The sequence below is a fragment of the Vipera berus genome, assembly GCF_964194415.1.
Source record: "Vipera berus genome assembly, chromosome: 2".
In the NCBI taxonomy this organism is placed as follows: domain Eukaryota; kingdom Metazoa; phylum Chordata; class Lepidosauria; order Squamata; family Viperidae; genus Vipera; species Vipera berus.
Window position 1 is genome coordinate 182,233,147 of NC_138203.1, and position 26,728 is coordinate 182,259,874.

A 26,728-nucleotide genomic window follows, 5' to 3' on the forward strand; every position below is an offset into this window, starting at 1 on the left:
ATTCTGCAAGTGATCGACAATGTTTGAAAAGGACCAGTTGAAATATTAAAACTGGTAATTCCATAGCGTCTGCCACAAAATTGGTTTCAGCACTTCTCATACTGTTACAATCTTACAATTGCTTTCTACTTTCACAAAACAGCATTGTTCACCACACAAAATTTTTCACTGAAGTTTCTACATAGCACCCTTCACACTCTAAGTAAGCAACCATTTGAGCCTCTGGCTATTGTTCCACTGCAGGTTTTCTTGATGAAGTTAGCTTTCCTTCAGTCAGAAGAACATGTACATCTGTAGCTTTACAGATAGATTCATCGTTTTAAAGTATCTTAATGACAAAGTCCTTGTATGACCAGACATTTCTTTACTATCTAAAGTTATGTTTCATTTCATGTTAAGTAAGATATTATTCTACTTTGTTTCCACTGCTTTCCTTTGCACTGAAACCTACTTACAATCTAACAGAATAACAGAGTTGGAAGGGACCTTGGAGGTCTTCTAGTCCAACCTCCTGCTCAAGTAGGAGCCCTATATCATTCAGAAAAAATGGCTGTTCAATCTCTCCTTGAAAGGCTCCAGTGATGGAGCACCACAACTTCTGGAGCAAAGTCATTCTACTGATTAATTGTTCTCACTGTCGGGAAATCTTTCCTTATTTCTAGGTTGCTTCTCTCCTTGATAAGTTTCCATCCATTGCTTCTTGTCCTGCCCTCTGGTGCTTTGGAAAATAAGTTGACCCTCTCTTCTCTGTGACAGCCCCATAAATACTGGAAGACTGCTATGATGTCACACCTAGTCCTTTTCTTTGTTATGCTAGAGAGACATACCCAGTTCCTACAACTTTCAGAGTAGTCTACAGAAGCATTTTCCCTGAAGTTCATAGACAAACCATCTTTTTTATTAACTTACCGTTGAATATCAACAGACAACTTACCAGTGTCTGTTGATATCTATAAAGCACTTATTTTTTTATCTGTATAGAATTCTTTTCCCTTATTCTGCCATTCTTAATGTAGTATTCAATATCACTCTAGTGCATTAGTTATTATGCAGCTAAAACCATATACTATATAGCTGGTCTCCCTATTCTACAAGGGACTTGTTCTCATTCAACCAGGGCTGTGGTTGTTTCTTTGCTACCTGATCACAGGCATCAACTTTCATTTGCCATTATATCAATGGCATCAGATTAAGAGCATAGGTAGCTTGCAGACAAGCAAGACTATTTTGCCTGCTTCATTGGTTTCCTGCCTGCTAGTCAACCATTTGTGTGATGCACAATGATTGTTCACCTGTACTGAAATTTGGCTCTTAAAGTGAGCATCTATTCATTCAGTAACCCGTCCTTCCTCCCCTAACCGTGTACAGAGAATTCCTGCATTAGCTCAAGAAATGAAGATAATTCAAGAGATACTGTGCTGAGCACAGGGAGAAGATATTGCATATAAAAAATAATTAAGGTAGAATAATCAAGAAGTACATTGTGCCGGTGTGTGAAATGATTTATATGACTTCACAGATAACTACTTGGAGAATCATAGTTACAGGTAAGAAAAGTATTCTTAGGTTTCATTATGTTGGTCCAGAGAGGTGAAGAAAAAAAATTCAAAGGTAGATTAAATTAATAGTACTGTATTGGGGATAGTTCCAGAAAACTGTTGGGATCAGTATTACACAAACTGGTGCTTATAGCCACCTGCCAAGTTATCTAATTGTTTAAATATGTAAAGGGAAGAAAGGAAGGAAGGAAGGAAGGAAGGAAGGAAGGAAGGAAGGAAGGAAGGAAGGAAGGAAGGAAGGAAGGAAGGAAGGAAGGAAATGACATAGCATAATTTTTATTTCTGACTCCATATTCATTCTATAAAATAAAACAGTGGGTAGCTGTAACCCAATGCTTTGCTTGAATATGTGCCCAGTGCCCAGTAAAAAAAAATAAGCTGATTTTGTTAAAATCGAATTGCACCTCCCCTGGTAATTATGTGAGATGTTCTTAAAATTCCAAATGTACTCAGCAGCACTGATATTCCCACACAGTATTTAAATTATGATAATGTGATTCAGAATTTGTCAGTATGAATACACTTAAATATGTATAGAGTCTGGTTTTGATCCTCAGTATATTTCAGATCAGAATAAAATGCTGGACACAGAATGTCTTCTGATTGTATTGTAGCAGTTGTGTCTAGTCAATGTTACTCCTTTAGAAAAGTTAGATGGCAAAGCTGCAACTGTTTTTCCACCAAGCCCAGTGAGGGATAGAATTACTAGATTCTAAAGCAGCAAGCATGAATTTCTCTGAATGATGTTGTTAACAAAGGTCACCAGGAAATAACATCACCTGGAATCAAATGTTACATCCTGAATGCTCAAACCTTGCTTTTGCTATCTCAGCAGATTTTGAGCAAGGTGCCAGAAATACCATTTTTCTGTCTAATTTGAATTTTGTATGGGGATTACTCCTTCTCAATCAATCTTTCTGAGGTTAATAATAACAAAGACTAGAAAAATTAATAGAATCCCTGTTTTGTAATCACTGCATGCATTTTTGTTCTATGCCATTCAAATATGGAGATAGTGTTGTAGTACTAGAAACTGTAGCACAATATTCTATGATATTGTGATTTTCATGCTACAACAGTGTTCTCATTTCCCATATGAGCTGCACCATAAAATCTACAATCCACGATTCCGAAAGCCGCTCAAATACTGATACGAAAGAGACAAGAGATAATTTGCAAATATCTTTTTTCCTCTGTATTTCTGTGTAGTTGATAGACTTTCACATGTCACAAGTAGAAGAGATGGCAATATACTATTTTAGAAGAGGATATTGGACTTGAGACGTGTTTTTGCAAATATGTCACTTTGGAAGTCAATTCCATTTTCTCTCTTGTGGCCAAACAAGCAGATATTGAATAAACCTGTATGACATCCATATTGATCCTAAAATAGATATATTCTTAATAATCATTAAACATCCCATCTGTATCTATCTATATTCTTTCCTTCCTGCTGAAGGTTAATTATATCATAACAGCTTAATGAGGCTTTCAATGCCTCTCTGATACTTTTTTCTTGAACTGAATGGTGAGAAGAAAACCTTTTCACGTGCAGAATCCCTGTATGTTTTCTGGAGAACTGTTATATTTAGAGTTGTCTGCATTTACATTCTGCACTAGTGCTGCCTATCTAAATCTCTGTTCAGACTGCCTCCGAGCTGCTACAAATGCTGCTCAGGCTTCTAACGTAAAAAAAAGAAAAGGCAAAGATCTGGATCAGGGCCACTGTGGATGGAATTGGGAGAAGATTAGCCATTTCTTCTGTTTCTATACTTTCCCCATCCTAAGGGACTTGGAGGTGTGAAAATAAACTTATGAAATTCCTAGAGATCCCCCATTTTTGCTAAGCTGCACTAGAATTTTATCTTTGCCGTGACAAGAAGACGACAGTTTTAACCCTCCTTGTCCAGCGATGTGCTAGAGCCAGCTCACACTGACTCAAAAGAGCCAGATGTTGAATTTTCTGGAAATCTGTGAGCCGGTTGACAACACAGGTGAGTCTCAATGCCTAGCATGCCAATCATCTAAAGCTTAGCATGACAGTGGCAATGCAGCTGGCAGAACTGGTTATTAAACATTTAGCAACACAGCACTGCTCCTATCCTATTTTAAGGACACAGCCCATGCAGGAAAGTTGATTTATCTTTATGTGGGGTGAAAATTAATACCTAAACTCCCAGCGCTAATACTCTCTCTAGTTAAGCATATTGTATGAAATGAGCCAAAATGTTAAGATCAAATGAATTCTGGCAAGACTTGTATTGTTGTATTTTAGTGGGTCTAGGACGCAATTAAGACAACTGTATATTATGTTTTCTATCCCTTTCTTATAGATTTTTTGTGAGTGTGAGTAGAATTGTACAATAGTTGTTCTTTCCCCTAATCTTTTGCCTGAAGATACTTTATGATTGAAAGAAATCCAATTCCTTCCAGATGCTATTGCTTCAGTTTTCCACCTATAAAATATGTTTTTGAGAATCACCTCGTCATTCATGAGTATTTATCCAGTGTCCCCTTACACTTGATGACAAGTACAGATGCTTGAAAGACACCATTTTATTAATAATTAATTACTCATTCTTGGGTCTGGGTGCAATGATTTGGTCACAAGCCAGTGTTTTTTTCACAAAGCCAACGTCTATGAAGCATTTCTTTTTATTAAGGACTGTCTCATTCCAAAAGTGGCTGCTGTGCACAGGAAATAACAAAAATTGTTATTTCTTCTAAAGTTGTTTCAGTTTTTCTCACTATTATATTTTAACTGTTTTCCAATGGAAAGCAGGCACTAAAGAGACACAGAATCATTTCTTGCATCTCTAAATTATATGAGTAATGTTTTCATTACAAAATAAAATTAGCTCCCTCTGATCTTGCTACAGTGGGGTATTTTTCCATCAACCAGTTACTTTGTTCTTGGTGTAGTACGAATCTTTTCTGGAAAATAATCTGCTTTTACCTCTTGACTCTTCTTCCCTTATTCTGTTGCTTCAAACTCCAGGATCCATCATCCCCCTCTCTGCTAGTTATTGGTCCTATTGTATTACATATCCACTTGAATAATACTTAAGAATATTAATCTGAGCCTTACTTGCATTCTCCTAATTTAATCTTCCAGCCAGTTTGAATATTGAGGAAAGTGAGGCTCACTGCATTTCCCCTCCTCCCCCCCCCCCGCCATCTTTTAGTGGCACTGTGGGTTTCTTGTCACAGCACAGTAGAGGTGCACATCATCTGGTAAATCCCAGCAGTAGAGATTGTATAGGTCTCCCAGGGTCATGCTGTAAACTAGAGCTTTAAACTCAGCTGGACTCCTCTGAGCTGAATATTTCATCATGGAGGAATCTAGGCTGCAGTTTATGTGATAGTGAAATTAATGAGAGGAGGAGAGATTTGTAGGTGGCATGTGTGAACAGCAGGAGCTGCATCCTCAGCTAAGCATGTCTCGTGATTTCCTCTTTGCTGTTCTTTGATTTTTCTCTTCCTTACTTAGTTCCTAGCTTGTAGAGTTGGAAGAAACTACATAAACCATCGAGCTTGAACTGCCTGCTAGGTGCAGGAATTCAAATTAAAGCATCCATGACAGCTGATTTTCTAGTCTCCACTTGCACACATCTGCTAAAGGAGAGCCCACTATTTCTCTGAGTAATATTCTTGAGCTGTTCTCATTCTATTATGAAGTTTTGTTCTAACATTCAATTAGAATATGTTTTCCTCTAATTTACTTCCATATCTCCTGAAAGTCTAGCATATTATATTACTAGAGGTATTTGAAAATAGTATTATGTATCCTCTTTGTTTTCTCTTTTGAATGCTTGCAAGGATGAACTGCCTTCGTTCTTTTGGTCAGTTCTGCTTTCTCTCATGATTTCATTTTCTTTCCTGTTTTCATCCACTTATCCTACTGTGGGAAAGTGAGCCCTTTCATCTTCTTTCATCCCAGGGGGGAACCCTTCATCCTCATAAGCTTACTTCTTTGTTGTTTCTCTAGGTTGTGGATTGTACTAAAACTATCCATATATCAGATATACTATAGTAGTGGTTATATTAGCCTTCTGTTTTGTATTGGGACTAAGCACATCTTATGGTGCCTATTTCATTTTTATGGAAGAATAATCAACATTACTCCTAACTGGTATGTTTCTTTATTATGTGTAAACTGCCTGTAAGACCTGCTAGATATTTAGAAGAGAATAAACAATGAAATAGTAGGTATTTAGGGAATATGGGTTCCATTTTCTTCTGGATGAAAAGTCAGGCCTTAGATTTGTGGCTTACATTTTTGTGGATAGGTAATGACTTTTTCCATCACAAATAGGATCCTTTGGTTGTTTTGGAAAAGCAAAGCTTAACTCAGAGATTTCATTCTTTTGCATCAGAGCTTTACATTTCAGGGTGATGTTAAAATGTGCATTTGAATTTAAAACATTTTCTTCAAAGTCTACTCCTTATTCCCAATATTCATAGACTAAATATTCTTATTCAACACTTGTGAATATACCTTGCATTGATTACTGGTTTTTAACAGCAATATTGCATAAGGGAGTAGCAGCTACAATTCCTTACTGAAACTCTACTTGAATCATGGTAGCCAATCTCTGATTCTTGATTCTCCCAATTCAATAGTGCTTTTAGTCTGATATAAGCCAGAATGCCAGCACCTCACTGTCAAGAGTTTTTTACATAATATGAATCATTATAACAACATGAACTTTGAGTCTTAAAACCACTTTGATATAATTTGCAAGCAGGATACAAATTGCCTTCTTTCTTGTGACTAGTTACCAAGACAGGGCAAAAGGCTTAATTTTAGCAAAAATGCAGAGTGATTCCTGTAATCTTCACATCCAAGAGCAAAAACACACAAAGATAAAGTGGCAGAGGGGGAATTGAAAGCTAGGTTTGATAGTTGAATTTTATAGCTATAGCCAGAGCTTTGTAGAAAAACAGAGCAAAAGCATCAAGGAGATACAGCAACCAGAAAATGTATTTACATGTATCATTTTGGTTTGTATATAGATTATTGAATAAATAATAATTGAATAATTATAAATAATTATTGAATAATATAAATAATTATTGAATAATTCAATAATATAGATTATTGAATAAATTGGATATGTATAATACAGTATTGCTATCAGTCATGGTTTACAAATCACAGTAGCTGTATTAACACAACAGGCCAATAGGCTCAATGAATCAGCCTTAAATAAAATTATTATATGGCAAGGCAGGGCACAATGGCTCAGCAGTTAAGATGGTGGGCTTGTCAGCTGGAAAGCTGACAGCTGGCTTTTGAGACCAAACACCATACAACAGGGTGAGCTCCCACTACCTGCCCTATCTCCAGCCCCTTTAGCAGTTTGAAAGCATCCAAATGCAAGTAGATCAATTGGTACCAGCATTTCATGCGGCTTGGCATGTAGTCATGCCAGACACATGACCATAGAAATTGTCTTTGGACAACATTGGCTCCCTTGGCTAAGAAGTGGAGATGAACACTACCCCCTAGAGTTGGAGACAACTGGAAAGGGGAAACCTTCACCTTTACCTTTATATGGTTAAGGCAAAAATCACTGGAGAAAAAAAAATCAAAAATCATCCACTTCCAACCCGGGGATAATGCTAGGCTAACGACTTCCTAAACTAAAAATGAGAAAACGAGACCATAATAGATCGGAATTTGTACACTGTATTGTTTCTTCTTCAATCTGGGAATAAATATCTTGAGAGTAAAATAGAACGAGGAAGCTTATTATAAATTGTGAGGGAGATAGTAAGCTGCTTTAGAATTTAGGAGTTTGGTTTTACTTTGCAACCTGAGTTGTTGGAGAGACAATCTCCAATGGGGAGAAGGGGGAACAGGAGCAACAGCAATGTAAGCAACAACAAGTAAAGCTAGTTTAGAATGAATTCCAGTCTGAAGTTCAGAAAGGAGTCAATATGACTGAAAGGGGATCTTCTGGGTATCAAGTGCTTCTTTCTGATATATTCTCTACTTTTAGAGCTGTGTTGCTGCAATTGTTGCTGAACCAATCTTCTGCCTCAAGCTGTTCAACTGCTGTAATACTTTGGCTAGAATAGTGCATCTGCCATGTTCAGCCCTGCTTGCTTGCTTAAGTGCTATATAATGCACATGCTGCTTTCCCTTAAAGGTAAAGAAAGCTCAGAAAATAAAAGGTTAGAGTGAACAAAGAAGTGAGTTTCAGATTACTCTGATTTATATGTATATGAATATACTCCATATATATACATATATATACATATACATATACATATACATATACATATACATACATACATACATACATACATACATACATACATACATACATACATATATATATATATATATATATATATATATATATGACTATATCCCCTTATAACATCTCTGTTCTCAAGGCTAAACATCCACCTCTTCCAATCTATGTTTGTAGATTTCTGATCAAATCGACCTAAATTTATTTTTATTTAATTAAAAATTAAAATGCCTCTGCATCTTTAACAACACATGTTGCTTAGAACTGGATAAAATATTTGTATCATGTAGTGAAAATACGATTACTTCCTGTGATTTGAAAATTATACTATTGATCCAGTCTGAAATTATATTTGCCTTATTTACTGTGACATTAGTTTCCTGGCTCATGTTGGTTTGCAATCAATTACTATTCCAATATAATTTTCATTAGTCTATTACTAAGCCAATTTATCCTATATCTGTGTATTAGGGCTTAGTTCTATAAATAAAAAACTTAGGCATATTTCCCTGTTATATTTCACTCCCTTACACCTTCATCCATTTTTTCTTATCAAAATTATTTTGAATTTTATTCAACCCAACTTTGTGTCAGCTACAATGACCCAATTTTGTATCATAAGCATATTTGATGTCTTCTTAAATAAGTCATAAATATAAAATATGAAAATATGAAATATTTTGTTTGGTGAAATCTGTTCCTGTTAAATCCATGCCAATTTTTTTTGGTAATCATCAGATTGTTTTCAAGATACATACTTTGCAGTCTAATCATGATGTGCTTTAGGATCTTCCCTAGTGTCCTGGATTACTCCTTCCCACCTTTAAAAAAAAGATTGGAACATCTGCTTTCGTACAATCACCTGGCATTCTTCAGTTCTCTAGGATTTCTCAAAGATGATAAATAAAGATTTCATCAGAGCATCAGTTGTTTTTCAAGGCCCTAAGATGTAATTAATCTGGTCCTGGAAATTTAAATTCAATTGAACCAAAGAAATATTTCCTGATCATATTTCTTGTCCAGAACTAATCACACCCTTTCATCCACTCTTCACAATTACCTTTTGGGACAAAATCTTTTTTGATGGAGGAGATTGAATCTAATTAAACATTGAATATATATTTTTCTTTACTACTTGTTAGTCTGTTACTCTCTCCATTGAGCAACCAGCATACTGATTATGTTCTTTTTATTTTGAACATATTACTTCAAACATATTTAAAGAATATGTTTTGTTATTTTAGACTATTTTTGTTAATGTTAGCTTCCTTTACTAACCTTAGCTTGTTCTGAGCTTTGTTTTTCTTAATACCAATTCCACAATTCTAAGTTACCTGGCTGTTTCCTGACATTTTTTCTATTTCTGTGTGGTTTCTTTGGTGTTTTTAGATCCTAATTAAGCATTTTATAGAGTTGCATTAGCTTCTTTTAGAGGCATGTTCAAGGAACTTTCATCCCATCAAATCTGAACTATTGCTCCAATTGTTCAGTTCTTCAGAAGTGAAGAAGCTTCTTGGATGAGAAGTGAAAGGAAAAAAAATGAAGAAAGTCCAGTTGCCTTTTGAAAAACACTTTTGGGACAAACATGGCCTGGAGGATTGAGAATCTCCATTGACATATTGTTCCAATTGCTAAGTACTGGTGTACGTGCTGAATTGTATGGGTTTGTTTCAATCCAATAGATATCAGTTTCTCTCTACCATTAATATTGGCTCCAGTGTAAGTAGTGCTGAATTTCATTGGAAGGTTAAGATGTATAGTGTCTAGGGAAGCCATGAAGAGTGTGCTCTCTTACTCCTTACTTATGAGGCAAGAAACCTCTGGCAAGCCCTGGTTACTTTGCGGAACTTGTGTTCTGTTTTGTAAGAATAGCCTAATAAGCCATTAAGCATTCTTCTTCTCTTGCCAGGACTCAGGTCTTTTTTCCATCCTGAAAATGAAGGGAGATAATATATATGACAAGTGCAGAACAAGAGCCCTGCATCTTTTTTTATAGTGTTGAAGAAACAAACATTATGATGGGATTCATTGCAGCAGGCAGTGGTCCCATCGTGTTTTAAGACAGCCATCATCTTGCCAGTGCCAAAAAAGTCCACAATTACAGGCCTCAATGATTACCATCCAGTTGCACTGACATCCACCATTATGAAATGCTTTAAGAAGCTGATAACGAACTTTATTGTATCTAGCCTTCCACCAGCATTTGACCCACTTCAGTGTGCCTACTGACCAAATCGCTCTACGGAGGATGCTATCTCTTCTGTTCTCCATCTGAGCTTGAAGCACTTAGAGGAAAGAAATACTCATGTGCGTTTGTTGTTTGTTGACTTGTTTGTTGAATTCCCAAGCATCTAGTAGACAAACTGGGCCTTTTAGGCTTAAACACCCCTTTGTGCAACTGGATTTTGGATTTTCTTACCAACAGGCCCCAATATGTGCGAGCTGGAACAAATACCTCTAATACCATTTCCCTGAGCACAGGTTCTCCTCAGGGCTGCATCCTAAGTCCGTTGCTGTTCACACTGTTGACCCATGACTGTCGTGCTAGGTTTGCCACCAACCATATTGTAAAGTTCACAGATGATACAACAGTAGTGGGCCTTATTCATGATGACAGTGTGGAAGCTGATCGCAAGGAGGTTGAGGGGTTGGTGAACTGGTGTAAAGAAAACAGCGTAGTTTTAAATACCAGTAAAACCAAAGAAATCATTGTCGATTTCAGAAAAGGCAGGCATGCACACTTCTCTGTGCATTAATGATTCACCTGTGGAGATGGTTACCAGCATCAAATTCCTGGGTGTGCAGCTAACAAGTAGGCTGACCTGGTCGCTCAACAGCAAGACACTGGTGAAGCGGGCATAGCAGTGCCTGCACTTTCTGCGTCGCATGAGAAAAGCTCATCTTCCTTCCCCTGTTCTGACCACTTTCTACAGGGGGACGATTGAGAGCATCCTGTCATACAGCATCACAGTCTGGTTTGGAAGCATCACTGCTTCAGACAGGAAGGCAATGCAGAGTGGTGAGGATGGCCGAAAAGATCATTGGCAGTTCCCTCCCTCCCATCCAGGACATAGCATAGAAGCGTTGCTTGAGCAGGGTCAGTAAGATTATTTGGGACACTACTCATCCTCTTCACAACCATAGTTTCATTCCATACAGCATTAACCTTGTGAACTCTTAGGCTTCCTCCTTCCATTATATATTCAAGTTGGACAGTATTTAATATTTTATTGTTATGTATATGTAGGGGTGTGGGTCTATACATATGTTGTATGTAGTATGTTTTGGGGGGGTGTCATGTATGTGTCTCACTTTGAGAGCGGGCAACTAAATTTCATTTTTGATGCGCGCCATTGTGCCCGCAGTAAAAAATGACAATAAAGATTATCTTATCATCTTATCCTAATCTTTTTCTATGTTGCTACCTAAGCTTTTCTTGATTTTATAATTATGCCTGGTAATTTAGTCCACTGCTGCTTTTAATACATTTAATTCATTCCATTACTTAATTGTTTGAAACATTTTATTATAAACTACAAATGATTCAAAAGTAGGGCAGGAATCTATAAAATATAAATTAATTAAAAACATGGCATGGTGATGACTCTTTGAACGTGGGTTGCCACTAAAATCAGGGCTGGCTTATCATTAACAGTACTTAGCATTGTTAAGTTGTATACTGACCTGCTTTTTTGCTTCGTGTATGTTGATAAGTGTGACATTTTTCAGGTAGATTGAGGTGTGAAATATGTAAGAAGCACTGAAAGAAATGGCATAAACAATGTGAGCTGCTATAGCTCCTAAAAGACCTCTGAAAGAAATGCCTGGACAGGAAATTGAATCCTTGCCATATTGATGTCATGACGCTTGAAGTTCCATTTCAGCAGAATTTATATCAAGAGGGGAGAGGGAAAATTGGAGCAAGCAATGGACATTTCTGCATTCTGCTTTCTTCATTGAGAGAGTGGAAGTGAAAGGGAGACAGCCGGCACTGGAGAACTCAGGGATCTGTCAAGGTTTCCTCTGGGAAAGAGACTTGTGTTGTGTGTCATCATTTGGAGCTCATGGGTTTAGCCATATGTTTAGTTTAGCAGTGCTCCAAAGCAAAATAAATTTGAATCATTGGTCTCTCAGCAGCAACAATACTACCACTGTAAACTATAAAGAGAGAATCTGTTACAAAACCATGTTGATGGAACAGACCATTGTCTACATTTTCCCTTCCAGCAAAATTTGGTTTTAGAGGTAGCCTGAATAGAACAGTACTTTCTCTAAAATTATTGCTCAATAATCACTAATATGCTTCATAAATGTGTTCAGTTTGCCGTCCCACCCAATCTGGTGCCATCCAGAAGTGTTGGTCTACAACAGCCATAATTTCCAGCTATTTGCAATTTACTCTGTGTGGACTAGAACTACATGTATACATATTAATTAAATAAAAGCATAGATACTCCTCCAGAAGAGAAAGGGCTGATTTAATCCTTTTGAAGAGAATGTATGTGGTTTTTATTTCTCGCCACTTACTTATTCCTCTCTGTCCAGATTCCCCACCAGTTAAAATACATCTAAAATGTGAACTTAAGAATTTGCTTGCTGAATCCAGAGTTCTATCAAGTAGTTTGTTTCATTTTTAGTACTGACTAGTCAGACGGGGATTAAACAAGTCGTTCCTGCTGTTGGTTTGTTTTCCAGTATCAGGCATAGTCCCTCTAAGGATGGAAGAACCTTCAGATATATCCATGGAGATGTGTTTTATCAGTTGCCATTAATCACCATTTGAGTTATCATGATTAACAGCAACTGATAAAATACATCTTTATGGATTTGTCATATTTTTGGCATCCTTCTTGTGTCATTTGTTTGTGCCAATTGGGTTTCAGGGCCTGTTTGTTCATGTAACGATATGACACTGTTATCCAGTCTTTTAAAGACATTTTCTTAGACTGAAAAGCATTTCAGAAGGGAGGGAGAAAGTTGTTTGCTGCAAGATGGTGTAGAATTCTGCTATATTGATTAAGCTCCTGGGACTGCTGCCAGTTGCCTCCAGGAGTAAATCAATACAGTTTGCAAAAGTAAAAGCTTCTCTTTGCAAGAGACATAAAATATTGGAAATTTTTAAATGATAAAACTTACAGACAAGTGACGCTTCCTACTTACCTTGCCAGAGATGAGGGTTGTGATTTGAGAATGTGGAACAGCTGCCTCAGCAAACCAGTCATACTGTTAAAGGCTCCCAAAATTAAATAGCCAAGTGGTAGAGCAATGGGCGTAATAAGAAAAGGGTCAAATATCAGTCAGAAGAGCAGGCCAAGGTATACACAAGTGTTGCCTATTATATAGAAAGCAAGATTTCTCAGGTAGCTCTACAGTTAAAAATGGATGAAATAAACTTGTATTAGAATCTATACAATGCAGTTTGCTAACTTCGATCTCTTCCTCAGTGTTCTGAATACTGTCGAATTGGCATTTGTTTCTGCACTTTCAGCATATTTTTGGAAAATGTTTTGTTCAACTTGATCTTAAGGGGCTTTAACCCTACTTTTACCAAAATAATGGTATTTAAGCATAAAATTTACTGTGTTTCCCTGAAAGTTAGACCCAGCCCAATAGTAAGCCCTAGCTTGATTTTTGGCAGTGGACCTAATATAAGCCCTACTCCAAAACCAAGCCCTAGTTTTGGGGTGAGGTGCACCCCTAAAAATCAAGCTAGGGCAGGGGTAGGGGGGTGAAGCTGCACACCCGCTTACCTTACCAGTAGGACCACTGCAGGCAGGGCTCCCACGCCCCGACACCCGTTGCGCTGCTGCTTGACTTCTGCGGCCGCTTGCCGCCACTTGTGGCTGGACGTTATGTGGCGCATTGCACCACTGCCACTCCTCCCGGCAGGATGCTCCATGGCGCTTTGGGCTGCTTCTGCTGCTCGCATGCTTTGGGCCACTTCCGCTGCTTGCACAGTGCTTTGGACCACTTCTGTTGCTCATGGCAGGAGGCCACGTGGCACTTTGGGCCGTTTCCACTACAGAAACGGCCCAAAGAGCCACACAGCATCCTCCCGCGAGCAACAGAAGTGCGGAAGCGGGCCAAAGCACCATGCAGCATCCTGCCAGCAGGAGCGGAAATGGCCCGAAGCACCATGCGACATCCTGCCAAGAGGAGCGGCAAAGGTACAGTCTGCCACATGGTGTCTAGCTGCAGGTGGCGGCAAGGAGCCACAGAAGTCAAGCAGCAGCATGACAGGTGTCAGGGCATGGGAGGCCTGGCTGCGATGGTCCTAAGGTAAGACATTCTCCAAAATTAAGACTTAGTGCCTCTTTTGGAGGCAAAAAATTATGTAAGACCAGGTCTTAATTTCGGGGAAACACAGTAGTGGAATTCAAGTTCCAAGCTTGTTTAGATGATACTTCCCTTACCATATATGACATTTTATGTATCAGGATGGAGATCAAGGTAAAATGTTACTAAGTAGAATAAGATTATATTGCCTAATATAACCATGCAATCCTAGATGGAATTTCTGTGTTATTTTTCTTGATATTTGTTGGATATTCAAAAAATTGGTTCAGAGGGAGGGAAGGAAGGGAATTACCTTATAAAATTGAGGAACATTTGAATTTTGCTCTGTGCTGGGGTTGAGTCTCAAAGTCTGATCTGCTTTTTCTGATATGACAATAGAGTTTTTTCCTATGTTTTGCCACTCAAGGGCTGGTCCATATTTGTCACTATATATCTGAAGAATTTGGCTTGAAACTTAACATTAAGAAAACCAAGATCATGGCATCCGGCCATCTCAATTCCTGGCAAAATAGATGGGGAAGAAATGCAGGTAGTGACAGATTTTATTTTCCTGGGCTCCAAGATCACTGTAGATGGGGACTGCAGCCAAGAAATTACAAGACGCTTGCTCCTGGGGAGGAAAGCCATGGCAAAGCTAGACAGCACACTAAAAAGCAGAGACATCACCCTGCCAACAAAAGTCCATATAGTCAAGGCTATGGTCTTCCCAGTTGCAATGTATGGCTGTGAAAGTTGGACCATAAGAAAGGCTGAGCGCCAAAGAATTGAACTATGGTGCTGGAGAAGACTCCTGCGAGTCCCTTGGACTGCAAGGCGATCAAATCGGTCAGTCTTAGAGGAGATCAACCCTGACTGCTCTTTAGAAGGCCAGATCCTGAAGTTGAAACTCAAATACTTTGGCCACCTAATGAGAAGGAAGGACTCACTGGAGAAGAGCCTAATGCTGGGAAAGGTTGAGGGCAATAGAAGAAGGAGACGTCAGAGAATGAGGTGGCTGGATGGAGTCACTGAAGCAGTAGGTGTGAGCTTAAATGGACTCCAGAAGATGGTAGAGGACAGGAAGGTCTGGAAAAACGTTGTCCATGGAGTCGCAATGGGTCAGACACGACTTTACAGCTAACAACAAAAACAAATCTGAAGAATTCAGAGTCACACAGATGATATGAGTTTATTTTATTCAATTACATTGTAATTTAAATAATTAAGGAATGAGTGAGATGATGATTTCTAAGAGTTTTAGTACTCAGAATAACTTATAGAAATACTAATACATAAATCTAGTTCAAGCTGGGATTGGTAGGCATGCCTCTTTCTCATTTCTGCCTAGAATAACAGAATCCCAATTCAGATCTGGAAACATGAATTGGGTCATACTACTGAGATTCTGCCCTTCTTCATGATGTATGCTCATTTCTATAAACCAAGATACAGAGATAAAATTAGAGATAGCATGTTCTAAATCATTTTAAAAATATTAGCAATAATGGGGAACAGACAATTCAGAGACTATGGTACTAGGACAAGATATCGATTCTGGCATTATTCTGTTATTTTTCTAATGAAAAATCACCTTTGGCACTGCTATTGATCCTGTGAGCAAGGCATGTAAATATCATGCAATTGTTTACATATTTTATCAGTATTATGTTTTAATGATTTTGGGTTAATTTAAGAAATTGACAGGGAATATGACAATATCATTTTAATATATTATCCATTACTTATTGCTAAATTTCTAGTACGGTATTTAAAAAAACAGGATATTATATTCAGCTATCAGTCAGATCACTTCTGTTGTGGCAATAATCTAAACATTTGTCCATCTAGCTCCACTTACCTCTACCTGAGATCGTTAATGGCAGATACCAGAGGCTTAATCCATAAAATTAATATACAATTCATTCATGGTACTAACATGAGTTATTTCATATACAACAAGTGCTATTAACATTTGAAGCTTACTCCTCATCTCCAGTGAATTATTCATAGGACCCATGCTAGAATAATTTAAGATGTGTTGCTTTTCTAATTCAGAAGCAGTAGCACGTAAGAAAGGAAAAAAGAGGGAATACAATAAGGATAATTAATTTGAATAATATAACTCATACATCCACCATAATGGATACATAACTAGGAAAATACCTGGCCCACAATGCTATTATATTAGAATGTTCTGGGTTTTTCACACTATCTTAGTACTTCTTTGAACTTTATGAGATGGATTATTTTTCATATATTGTCAAGGAAAAACGCAGATTTAGTGGCTTCCTTAAGGCTATGTAGTTTAGTTTAGTTTAGTTTATTGAATTTATATACCGCCCTTTTCCCATAGGACTCAGGGCGGTTTACAAAGTATTTAAAAACGTCAATACAATACAAAAGTTAGACAGTTAAAATAATTAAATTTAATCCCTGAACAAATATAAAACCCCATTTAAAAACTCTCTTAAATAAACAAAAATAGCTTGCCAGAAGTGGTAGGTGAAATTAATAAATTTACCATTAATGTAGTTACAACTTGCAGATTGTGAATGTAACATATATGCTTGCACATTTAAAAATCTTTACTATTATTAATGTAGCTTGGTGTTGTGTGATAGGGTTTCTTTTTTCAATCAGCGTGGTTTGTAATATTAACTTAAGATCAGTCCAATTTCTCTCTCTGGTATTCTCTCTGCAGCTGTGAGTAAAGGGTAATCCTTTGGATTAGCCTACAAATACAATTTTGCAAAAACAAGGAAAACCATGCAAAGTCTTTCTCACAAGTTAAGCAGGCTAAGCAAGGTGAGTGACTTGTTGACGTCTCTGCCAATGTGTTGAAAATAGGTTGAGTACCTAATAACTGCTCTTGCTACACAGGTGTTTCTCAACTTTCCCACCTGTTATGCTGTTGTTTTTGCTTCTTTTGCTTGGCTTTACAGCTCCTTTTATTAGGATTCCTTGCCCTTAGGTGGGTAATACAGAAATTCTTTTTATTAAATAGATGTCCCAGCAAAAAAGTTGTTATTTGTCTCCTGATTGAGAGAATACAAGATCCCTAAACAATAAGCTAAATAGAAGATATTCTCTAGATTCTCTCCCTCTCCCAGAGGGGCATTATGCAAAATCTGAAATATGGAAAAACTGCCAAACGTCAAGTGAGCTGCACAAATAATCTTGCGACAGCATCACTTAAATGATCACATAAATGACATTTTCTGGGTCAGCCGTGCTGTTGCCTTAATGGATTGCACTGTGGTCAGAGGACTGATGTGGTCTGGATCTAGAGGTTTGGGGAACAGATGTGCTAAATGGCCATATCCATTCCACTCCCAATTCCTCTTTATGTGCACTCATAAATCTACCCCCAATCATTTAGAGACCATACCTTTCTGTCTGCTACTGCAGTATAATACATCTCAAGATGAATGTGATTGTTTCATTCCCTGAGATGTACAACTGTATTATATCAGAACACATACATGCGGCATTCAAACTTTCCAGTATTTCTCTGCATTGTATTTCAATAAAACTGATGGGCCTTTTTTGTTGTTGAGATTAATATGTGTTTCAGTACGTGTACTTATATTATTTTCTTACACGAAGACGATTAGTTACAAAATGTGAAGAAACAAACTGGCATTACCTTCTAGCCTGAGCTTCAGGTTTTGAAGCTTGAAAACTAAAAACATTATCTTATCAGTCTTGGCGGGAGGGGACCCTAAAGAAGTTTTTTTTTAATCTCCTGGCCAATCAATTCTTTGTGGAATGAGCTGTACAGCCTACATTTCAAGACTAGACTTCTGTGTGAAAGCCTGTATGGGCAGCAAGGGCGTCTGAAGAATAAGAATAAGAATCTCTATCAAGGATGGGGATCCTGTTATTCCACGAAAGCTCAAACCGCTGCTATACCCGAATATAAAAGCTTTCAGGGATGAATGCTCTCTTCCCTTACTCCTTTCACTTCAGTATCTGAATATATATAAAATGCAACGGCGTCTTACCATTTTGCAAGAGCAGGGCTCCACGCTGCGTTATTAACCCCCCCCCCGCGCCCCCATTCCCCGCCTGCCTCTTTTTATGACTGTCCAAGATCCCAAGGTAGTTTTCCCTCAGGACCACCTGGGAAGACCGGCAGCAGGGCGAGTCCGAGGGGCTAAATGCGTCTGAACCCGAGTCGCCCTCGCCCATTCCGCCTTCTTTCGCGCCGAAGGACCAGGCGCTGGCATCCGTTTGGCCTGCGTCCCCGGCTGCTCTCCGTCTCCCCGCCGCCAGATTAGCTGATTCAGGCTCTTTCCGCGGAAGCCAATCAATGGGCAGGAAGGGCCTGCAGCGAAGCTCCGTGGCTCAGCGCTGACGGTGCTTGTACTGTTGGGAAGTCAGGCGACGCGCATTGCAGTCTCTCCGCTCTTCCAGCCCACCCCGAGAACTGGGCTGGTCCCAGCGGCACGTTTCAGCGCGTGCCTCCGCTGCTCCGCTTTCGAGACGGGAGCTGGCGGGCGGCCTGCTAAATTGCTAAGAGCAGTTGTCAGTTCATTCCTCGCCATCGTTAAGTGGCGGCGATTGCCTCAGAAACACGCAAGAATGGAAGTGGGTAGCGCAGGAGCTCAAAGAGAGGAAGAACATAGTCTCTAGGGCAGATGGTGTGATTCAAAGCTCTAACGTGGGTTGTTGTTTTTTTGTCGTCGTTAGGAGCTAGGCAGATTTTAAACCAGGAGGCAGTAATGGGATTCAATTTTTTTATTGAAAAGTTTTATAAAAGTTACAATGTTATCCCCTCCCCAAACCCCCCTCCCCCACTTCCCAAAGCTGATGCGTGGTAGTCGTTTCCGACTCTAGGGGCCGGTGCTCATCTCCGTTTCAAAGCCGAAGAGCCAGCGCTTGTCCGAGGACGTCTCCATGGTCATGTGGCCGGCATGACTAGACGCCAAAGGCGCATGGAACGCTGTTACCTTCCCACCGTAGTGGTCCCTATTTTTCTACTTGCATTTTTACGTGCTTTTGAACTGCTAGGTTGGCAGAAGCTGGGACGAGTAACAGGCGCTCACTCTGTTACACGGCACTCGGGAGCAAACTGCCAACCTTCTGATCGACAAGCTCAGCGTCCTAACCCACTGAGCCACCGCGTCCCTTCTCCCAAAGCTGGTTACAGGGTTACAAATATATAGTAATCATAATCTAACTAACATTAATCAACTATATAAATAACCAAATACATAATACACTTTAACCCGCCTATAACATAATTACAAACACTCCAAAAATATAAAAAAATGGGGGAAAATGTAAATTATAACAATCAAAAATTTACTCATAAGCTAAATGGAACTTTTTAGTCCCATATTTTTTCTGAATATAATCTATCCATCTTCTCCAAACCGAAATATATCTTTCTTGTGAGTGATCCTTCAAGTAAGCAGAAATCTTTGCCATTTCTGCTAAATTTGACACTTTAAGCGCGTAATGGGATTCAATTGCTTTGTATGCCAGCCCTTGACCTATCTGGCAGTTGCCTGACCTACATGTCATAGCAAACCCTGAGGTTCCTTGAAAAATGCTGTCTGTGTTCAGATGCAGGATTAGTCTCATGGAGAAGTTTGACCTGGGAAGAGAGAAATTAACTCTAGTTGGGGGGGGGGAGTAGTTGAAGGGTATGTAGCAGTTTCTGGGAACAAATAAACTTGATACACTTGTGGCATTTTTCCCAATTTTCTTCAATAATTTAAACTTTGGTTCCTTTGAAATCTAGGTCATTTTCATCTCTTCCTGCGGGCTGTTAGAATTAATGCTTTATACCCACCTCTGCCATTTATTTTCTCATTTCTAAAGGTATCTATTCCTGTTCCTTTAAAAAATACCCATCTGGATGCTCCAATAACTCAGTTCTCATATGCCCAGAGTAATTATGAAAAAGGAAGGGGAGGATTTCTTTGTAGGGCATGATTTCCAGCAAGCTCCCCAGGCTGCTCTTTGATAATATTCAATTGCAGGAAATTTATTTTGTATTTTGAAATTTTCTGTGATTCTTATATCTGAAAATAATAGAAAAGTGCATGTTTGCTTGATCAGTGTTGGGTCTGGAACAAAGCACATTGGTGCTCCCCTGAGCTGGTTGTCCTTAGGTAGTACTAATGCAGCAGCTGCCCTTCCTGCTATTATGCTGGCACAGCATGAAGCCAGTTCTAACTATATCCGGCTCCAGCTAAGCTAAGAACACAAGGCTTCTTTGGAGAGGGTTCAGAACTGTCCAGCAACCCCTAAAATCCTATAATTTCTGCATAGTTCAACTGTGACAAGAAAATACTAAGGACTGGTTATCTTGGCTCCCAGTCAGACATAAAATACTATGATAATCATTAAAAATTGTAATGTTGAGCAACATGTTGAATGGGCAAAGCATGTGTGGGAAGTCATCTCCCCAGAGAAGGAAATATTAAAAGGGCAGAAAAATACATTTCCTAAAAAGAAGTTAAAAGGCAGAACATGCCCAGGTTTTCTTAATAGCCCCAAGTCTCCCTCCCCCAAGCAGAAACCAACTCTATAGAAATGCAGATGTAAACCATTCAGGAAGGTTGAAGCTAAGAAGACGTCTAAAATCTACATACCCCAGACCCAGGGAGGTGGGCTTGGACAGACAACCACCAAGAATCATAGAGTGGTACACCTAGGCTCAGGACAGAATACATGACAAAGGAAATACAAAGCTTGAAACAGGAAATAACTCCAGACAATAGAGTCCAAGGGGTATAAAAACCCCACTACCCACATGTGCTCAGTCCTTCTTTTCCTGTTGGATCCATCTTTCTGTCTGCCTTTCCTCTGCAATAAACTACAACCTTCTTCCCAAAGCAGTTGCCATATTTATTCCCCGCTTGGAGGAACCATGATGGAGACTTTTCTTCCCAAACATGTAACTTTAATAAACAAAGGCAGCTGCTTAATCCATAAGATGTCAGACTTCCTGCTCTGTGTAGAAACACAAAGAATCTCGGCTCAGTAGCTGCAAAAACAAGGTAATCCTCACAGAAAAGTCCTACTATTTAAGTTTGAGAAGAGGTATTATACCACTCAGATAATTTTGCTGTTTCCTGCACAACAGGTTGTAGCAACACACATAGATAACAAATGCCATAGGCTGAAGTCATGTATTGGGACACAGTAAATGTACATTCTGGATAATATTTCTGCCCGTGCTCTGGAAAAAAAACTGGCAAAACAAATAGCCATAGGATAGGCTCCAAGCACTCTGTCTGTAAGTCAAATGCAGTATTGAATACAACCAGACAATAAAAAGGTCAGCTGAGGTTTTGGAAAAAACCAGCAGTCAGCAAATGTGACCCCTCCTAATTTCAGTTGCTATTACTTATGGACAAAGTAGTGCTGTAAAAAATTAAGTGATAAGCAAAAGCAACAGGTGCATGATTCTTCAAGCATAAATATGAAACTCATAAAGAAAATGTAAACTATTGGATTTTTATTTGTTGCTCGTTTCTCATGGGAGCCCTGTTCTGGGCACATGTTCCTATGAACCATCCAGTATGTGCAAGGCAGGGACAGGCTGAACTAGTATATTATCAACCTTTTTCTAAAAGAAATGGTGTGCCTTGAATATCCTCTGGTTCAGTCATAATTTTATTTCCTAGATTAGCCATGCAGTTTTATTAGGGATAATAAAAGAAATTGATGGTATTTTTCTTGTCTGGCATATTTTCAATCTCCCATTTAGTCTACAACTCTGAGAGACTGGAAGACTCCTATCTAAGTACTCAAACCATCCCAATGTGACTTAGCTTCTCAGTCCAGACAAGGTTGACCAGTGCTGCCACCTGCTTAGATTCATTTAACAATTACATGCAAGTAATGCACCTTTTCTACCCTTTCTGCCCATCCCAGAATTTATATTAGAAAAAGATGGTGTACGTTCAGATATGTTTATATTAAGATGATAGTCCAGTAAGTAGCTGATCTACTTCTAAATCTATAAACAGCACCATTGAAATACATTTCAGAGAGGCATCCAGTCAGAACTTCAAAAAACTAGATATGCCCTCTACTTAGAACCCTACAGAAGTAGCAAATTTTCACTGTCACAAAGGTGACATACAGGAGCTCATGTAATACGCAATAGTTTGGTGTGATGCAGTTAACATCATTTTTACTCCTAAGTATTTAAAACAAATAGCTTAACTGATGCAAGTGCTTGTGCCTCCATGTCAGTTGTGAGTACAAAAAGCCTAAATACTGCATTATTGTCTACTTAATACTTCCTAAAAAGTAGAAGAGCATTAGGTAAAGGTAAAGGTTCCCCCGCACATGCGTGCTAGTTGTTTCCAACTCTAGGGGCCGTTGCTCATCTCTGTTTCAAAGCCGAAGAGCCAGCACTTGTCCGAGGATGTCTCTGTGGTCATGTGGCCGGCATGACTAGACGCCAAAGGCGCACAGAACGCTGTTACCTTCCCACCGTAGTGGTCCCTATTTTTCTACTTGCATTTTCACGTGCTTTCGAACTGCTAGGTTGGCAGAAGCTGGGACGAGTAACAGGCACTCACTCTGTTACGCGGCACTCGGGATTCGACCCACCAAACTGCCGACCTTTTGATCGACAAGCTCAGCGTCCTAACCCACTGAGCCACCGTGTCCCTTTGAAGAGCATTAGTGGTAGCTAAATCAATTATCCACCAATATTTGTCCAATCATACTCTTCCATAAGACTTAATGAACAGTCTCTTGATCTTAATCCTATCATATCTTAATACTTTGGTTTGTGTTTTAAATTTTATTCTGCTGTTGTTTTAGGTCTTATTATGACCCACATTGGAAGGATTTGTGTCTTAAAAGAAGAGATAAAAATGGCTATATTAAATATTTAATGCCACATGTGGTAGGGAAATTGTGCTGTCTGCAGCTGTCTGTTAAATAAATTAATCACTCAGGAGACAAAAAAAGAAAAGTAGAACAGAATTCATCATAGGAAACTGCTTTTAGAGTGGTTGCATAGCTATACAAAGGTTATATTGACCTTCACTTCCAGAATGTGTTTAACAGGTATAATACTAGTATCTCTTGGTTAAGGCCACAGAGAATAAATAGAAATATATTTCCAATACACTTAGTGGACAGACATTTTCCAGCTCATAGAGTTGCCTGGGTATATGCTAAAATGACTGGATTTCTCTTATACTATGTTTTAAATAAATTAGTTTTTTTTAAAAAAAAATGTTTCACACACATACAAATATGCTCTTTTCATTACATCTAGTTCCACAAAAATTCGAGTTCCTGTTTCCATATCTATGAAACATGGAAAGAGAATGAACTCACAATAGGGACTTCTGGGAAAGAAATGGCAAATGGAGAACAGTTCAACAACAAGCGGAATTGATGACTGCAGTGGAATAAAGAGCTAGTGAATAGAACGTCTCCTCAATAAGTTCTCTCCAGGCAAGGAGAGGACTTAAGATCACCACAAATACTCCAGGCAGTTGCTCCTCACAAGGAGATTGCAAGACAGCAATCTCTGCATAGTTAGAGCTCTGGGAGATGAGGGAATGGCCATCTTTCCCAAACTGCGGTCAGCACCTTTGAAAGGACGCTAAGTTCACACACTTTTTTTTTCTAATCCCTTTTTTGAAATTGCTTCTTAACCACTTTTAGCTATCGGGAACCTTTGGATCAACAAGTCTGAAAATACCAAGAGTTCCCTTCAATCCTTAGAGAAAGAAGTTTTAAATACAAGTTTAAGGATATTTTTAATTAAAAAACCAGAACTTTGATTTTGGAAAGTTAAAAGCAGACTAAGAACCAGATGGATTTGAAATAAGATTTTGGAAATAATTAAAAGATTTTTTAAATTCTCTTAAAAATATGATAGGATGATACTTCGAAGATTGGACACTAGTAAAAACCAGAAGGAACTAAAGTTAATTCAATTAAAGAAGAAGAACATTTAAATTTGACTTACTAATAAAGAATGAAGCAAAATATTTTAACATAGGACATATTAAAGAGTATTTCTGAACAATGGATCCAGAAGTTAATTTTAGGATTCTCTGTCTCTATAGATAAATTGTATTTAAAGATGTTACAGAAGGAGAACAAATTTTACCTGACAAAATTGAGACTGATTTGAAAATGGAGTTCAAAATGACAGGCTAAAATAATGAATGATGTGGAAAAAGATGCTACACTGGACATACAAAAGAAAGCAGCTGATGCCTTGATTATTAAAAGGATATACAAATAACAGGCCAAGCAAGGGACAGACAACTTCTTATATTGGATTTACAAAAGAGACATTAAAGCTTTGAAGAATTTTGTGAGCAGGGACAATGAAAAAAATGAAAAGAATTCAAGTTCTACAACATTATTTGAGATTAAAGATCAGGATTGTTAAAAGAATATAAAAGTGGTTTTATTTTATAAAGCTTAAAATAGATATATTATTATTTCTGGTAAGCTTTAATGGACTGTTACTGATAACGACTGAAATAATGAGACCACGAGGATTTGTCTAGAGATGTTAGATGGGATATGAGGAGAAATCATTTGCTATAATTTAATATTTAAGTTATTAAAATTATTTACACTTGTGATAAACAGGAAGTCTTTCTTTATATATAGTTTTCTTTTATATAAATATAAATATAGTTACATATGTTTATGAATTTATATGTATAAATTAAAAGAAATATATAAAGAAATTACTTCTCATCCATTCATATATAGAGAGTTGAATGATCAGGAAGTCATTTCTTACGTGTGAACATATATAAGAACATACATATATACACATATACATATAGGAGTTTATGAATTCTGTTTCTAACCTTATTGTGTAGTAATGGACTCCCTGCTCTGATATTTATTCTCTCTAAAACAGAAATAGCAGTAACAGTGAGGCAGATTCTTCTGATCTTCTTCTCAATGATGTCAAAAGAGGTTGAGGATAAATACAAATAATTTAGATCAGTTCAAAATTCAGTACTGTAATTGTGAAGACAAATCATCTCCCAGTCCTGGTATAGATTCATATGTCTCTCTGTCTCCCTCCCTCCCTCTCTCTTCCTCTCCCTCTCCCTCCCTACCACCTCCCCTCCCCTGCTATCATTACCTTGGGTAAAGGGCTATGAGCTCCAGAAAAGCAAGATCTAATTAATTTTTAAAGGGCTGTTTCACCTGGTGTTTTTTAGCTGTACATCAAAATGATACAAAATGTGACTGTAAGGAACACATCATGTATCACACTACAGCACATTAACAAATATACGTTGATGACAATTTTCAGTTTGTTGCTATATAATAATGTGCAATGACCTTAAGCTGTAATTATTCCATAGGAATTTCTGCAGGAAGCTAAATGCAGCTTCTTCAGAATTTGTGGGTTGAAACAGGTAGTAGTATTCCTTCATAGTTGGATCCAGTGACTTTAGTTCACCAAGCTTAAATAGGCTGTTCTTATATAATACTTGTATTTGTACCTTGCAGTTTGCATGTCAGTAAATCAAGAAGAAAATATGACATGGCCATGCTTCCCAATGAACAGCACATAGTGCTACAGATAAAAAATCAATATGCAATTCTTCTATATTATTCTTTTTAATGTTTTTTATGGATAAGGAAAAAAGATCAAGCATGGGAAAACACAGAAGGATCAAAAGTGAGAAATAACATAACCAGGAGCCCTAATAAAAGTCTGTAAATGAATTATGATGATAGCACAATGAAATACATATCTAGACACATTCTAAGTCAGAAATTTGATTTTAAAATGGGTATTTTGGGTACTAGACTTCCAAGCTAAATGGTATTTTTAGCATCCATTGATATGTATGGAACTCAGAATAGAATACATTGGCACAAGAAGTGGGTGATAGTGGGAATATTACTTTTTTGGCCATGCCTAAAAATCCATTTCCTTAACCCTGCCTTACTCCTTTTGAATACATGATTTTAGCAACTATCATAGCAAACTGCATTGTCCTTGCTCTGGAGCAACATCTACCTGATGGAGACAAGACACCAATGTCAGAACGATTGGTGAGTATAATTCTCATCCTCTTAAACACTACCATAGAAAACAAAATTTGTTAGCCCTCTGGAGAGCCAGTTCCAGGAATTTGGGACCCAATGCAACGTATGATTTGATGTCCCCATTCACAGCCCTAATGTAGGATTGTGGATGGATTTCTACAAAATAAATGATGCAATTACGTATTCAAAATTAAATACATGGAGAAATTGAATGTAAGATTAAAGGTGTGTCCAGAATATTTGAGGAATTTTATTAAGCTTATTGTGAAGGTTGGAAAAGGGAGATGCAGTGTTCTTTAAATATTTTTCTCTTGATCAGGATTTCTATTCCTGACATTGCCAGGTATGCCATAGGGATGAGATAGGGATCCTGCTGGTGAATACCTATTGTCTGCAGTAATCCATTCTGAATTCCTAGATCTAATCTTGGTATTGGATCTTTTTTGCTTGTTTGAGTTAGATGATTTCCACTGCCATAATTCAGGATTTGGGTTTGGACGAAGCTGGGAGTTCATGGCCTCTGTAGTGATCATGCATTTGCCTTAGGTAATCTCAGGCCCAATTCATGGTGGCAGTCATGTGTTTTTCTTTGGAGTAGGT

General features: G+C 38.1%; 1 protein-coding gene across 1 annotated transcript in view; it reads left to right on the top strand.

Moving 5' to 3' along the window:
* The window catches only part of CACNA1A (calcium voltage-gated channel subunit alpha1 A), a gene marked incomplete at its 3' end in the record, with an annotated part of 288,487 nt that overhangs the window by 16,296 nt on the left and 245,463 nt on the right, over positions 1-26,728 (top strand). Inside the window, exon 2 of the mRNA XM_081320424.1 lies at positions 26,029-26,134. Coding sequence (XP_081176550.1) covers positions 26,029-26,134 — 106 coding nt within the window. The remainder of the gene's footprint in view (positions 1-26,028; positions 26,135-26,728) is intronic.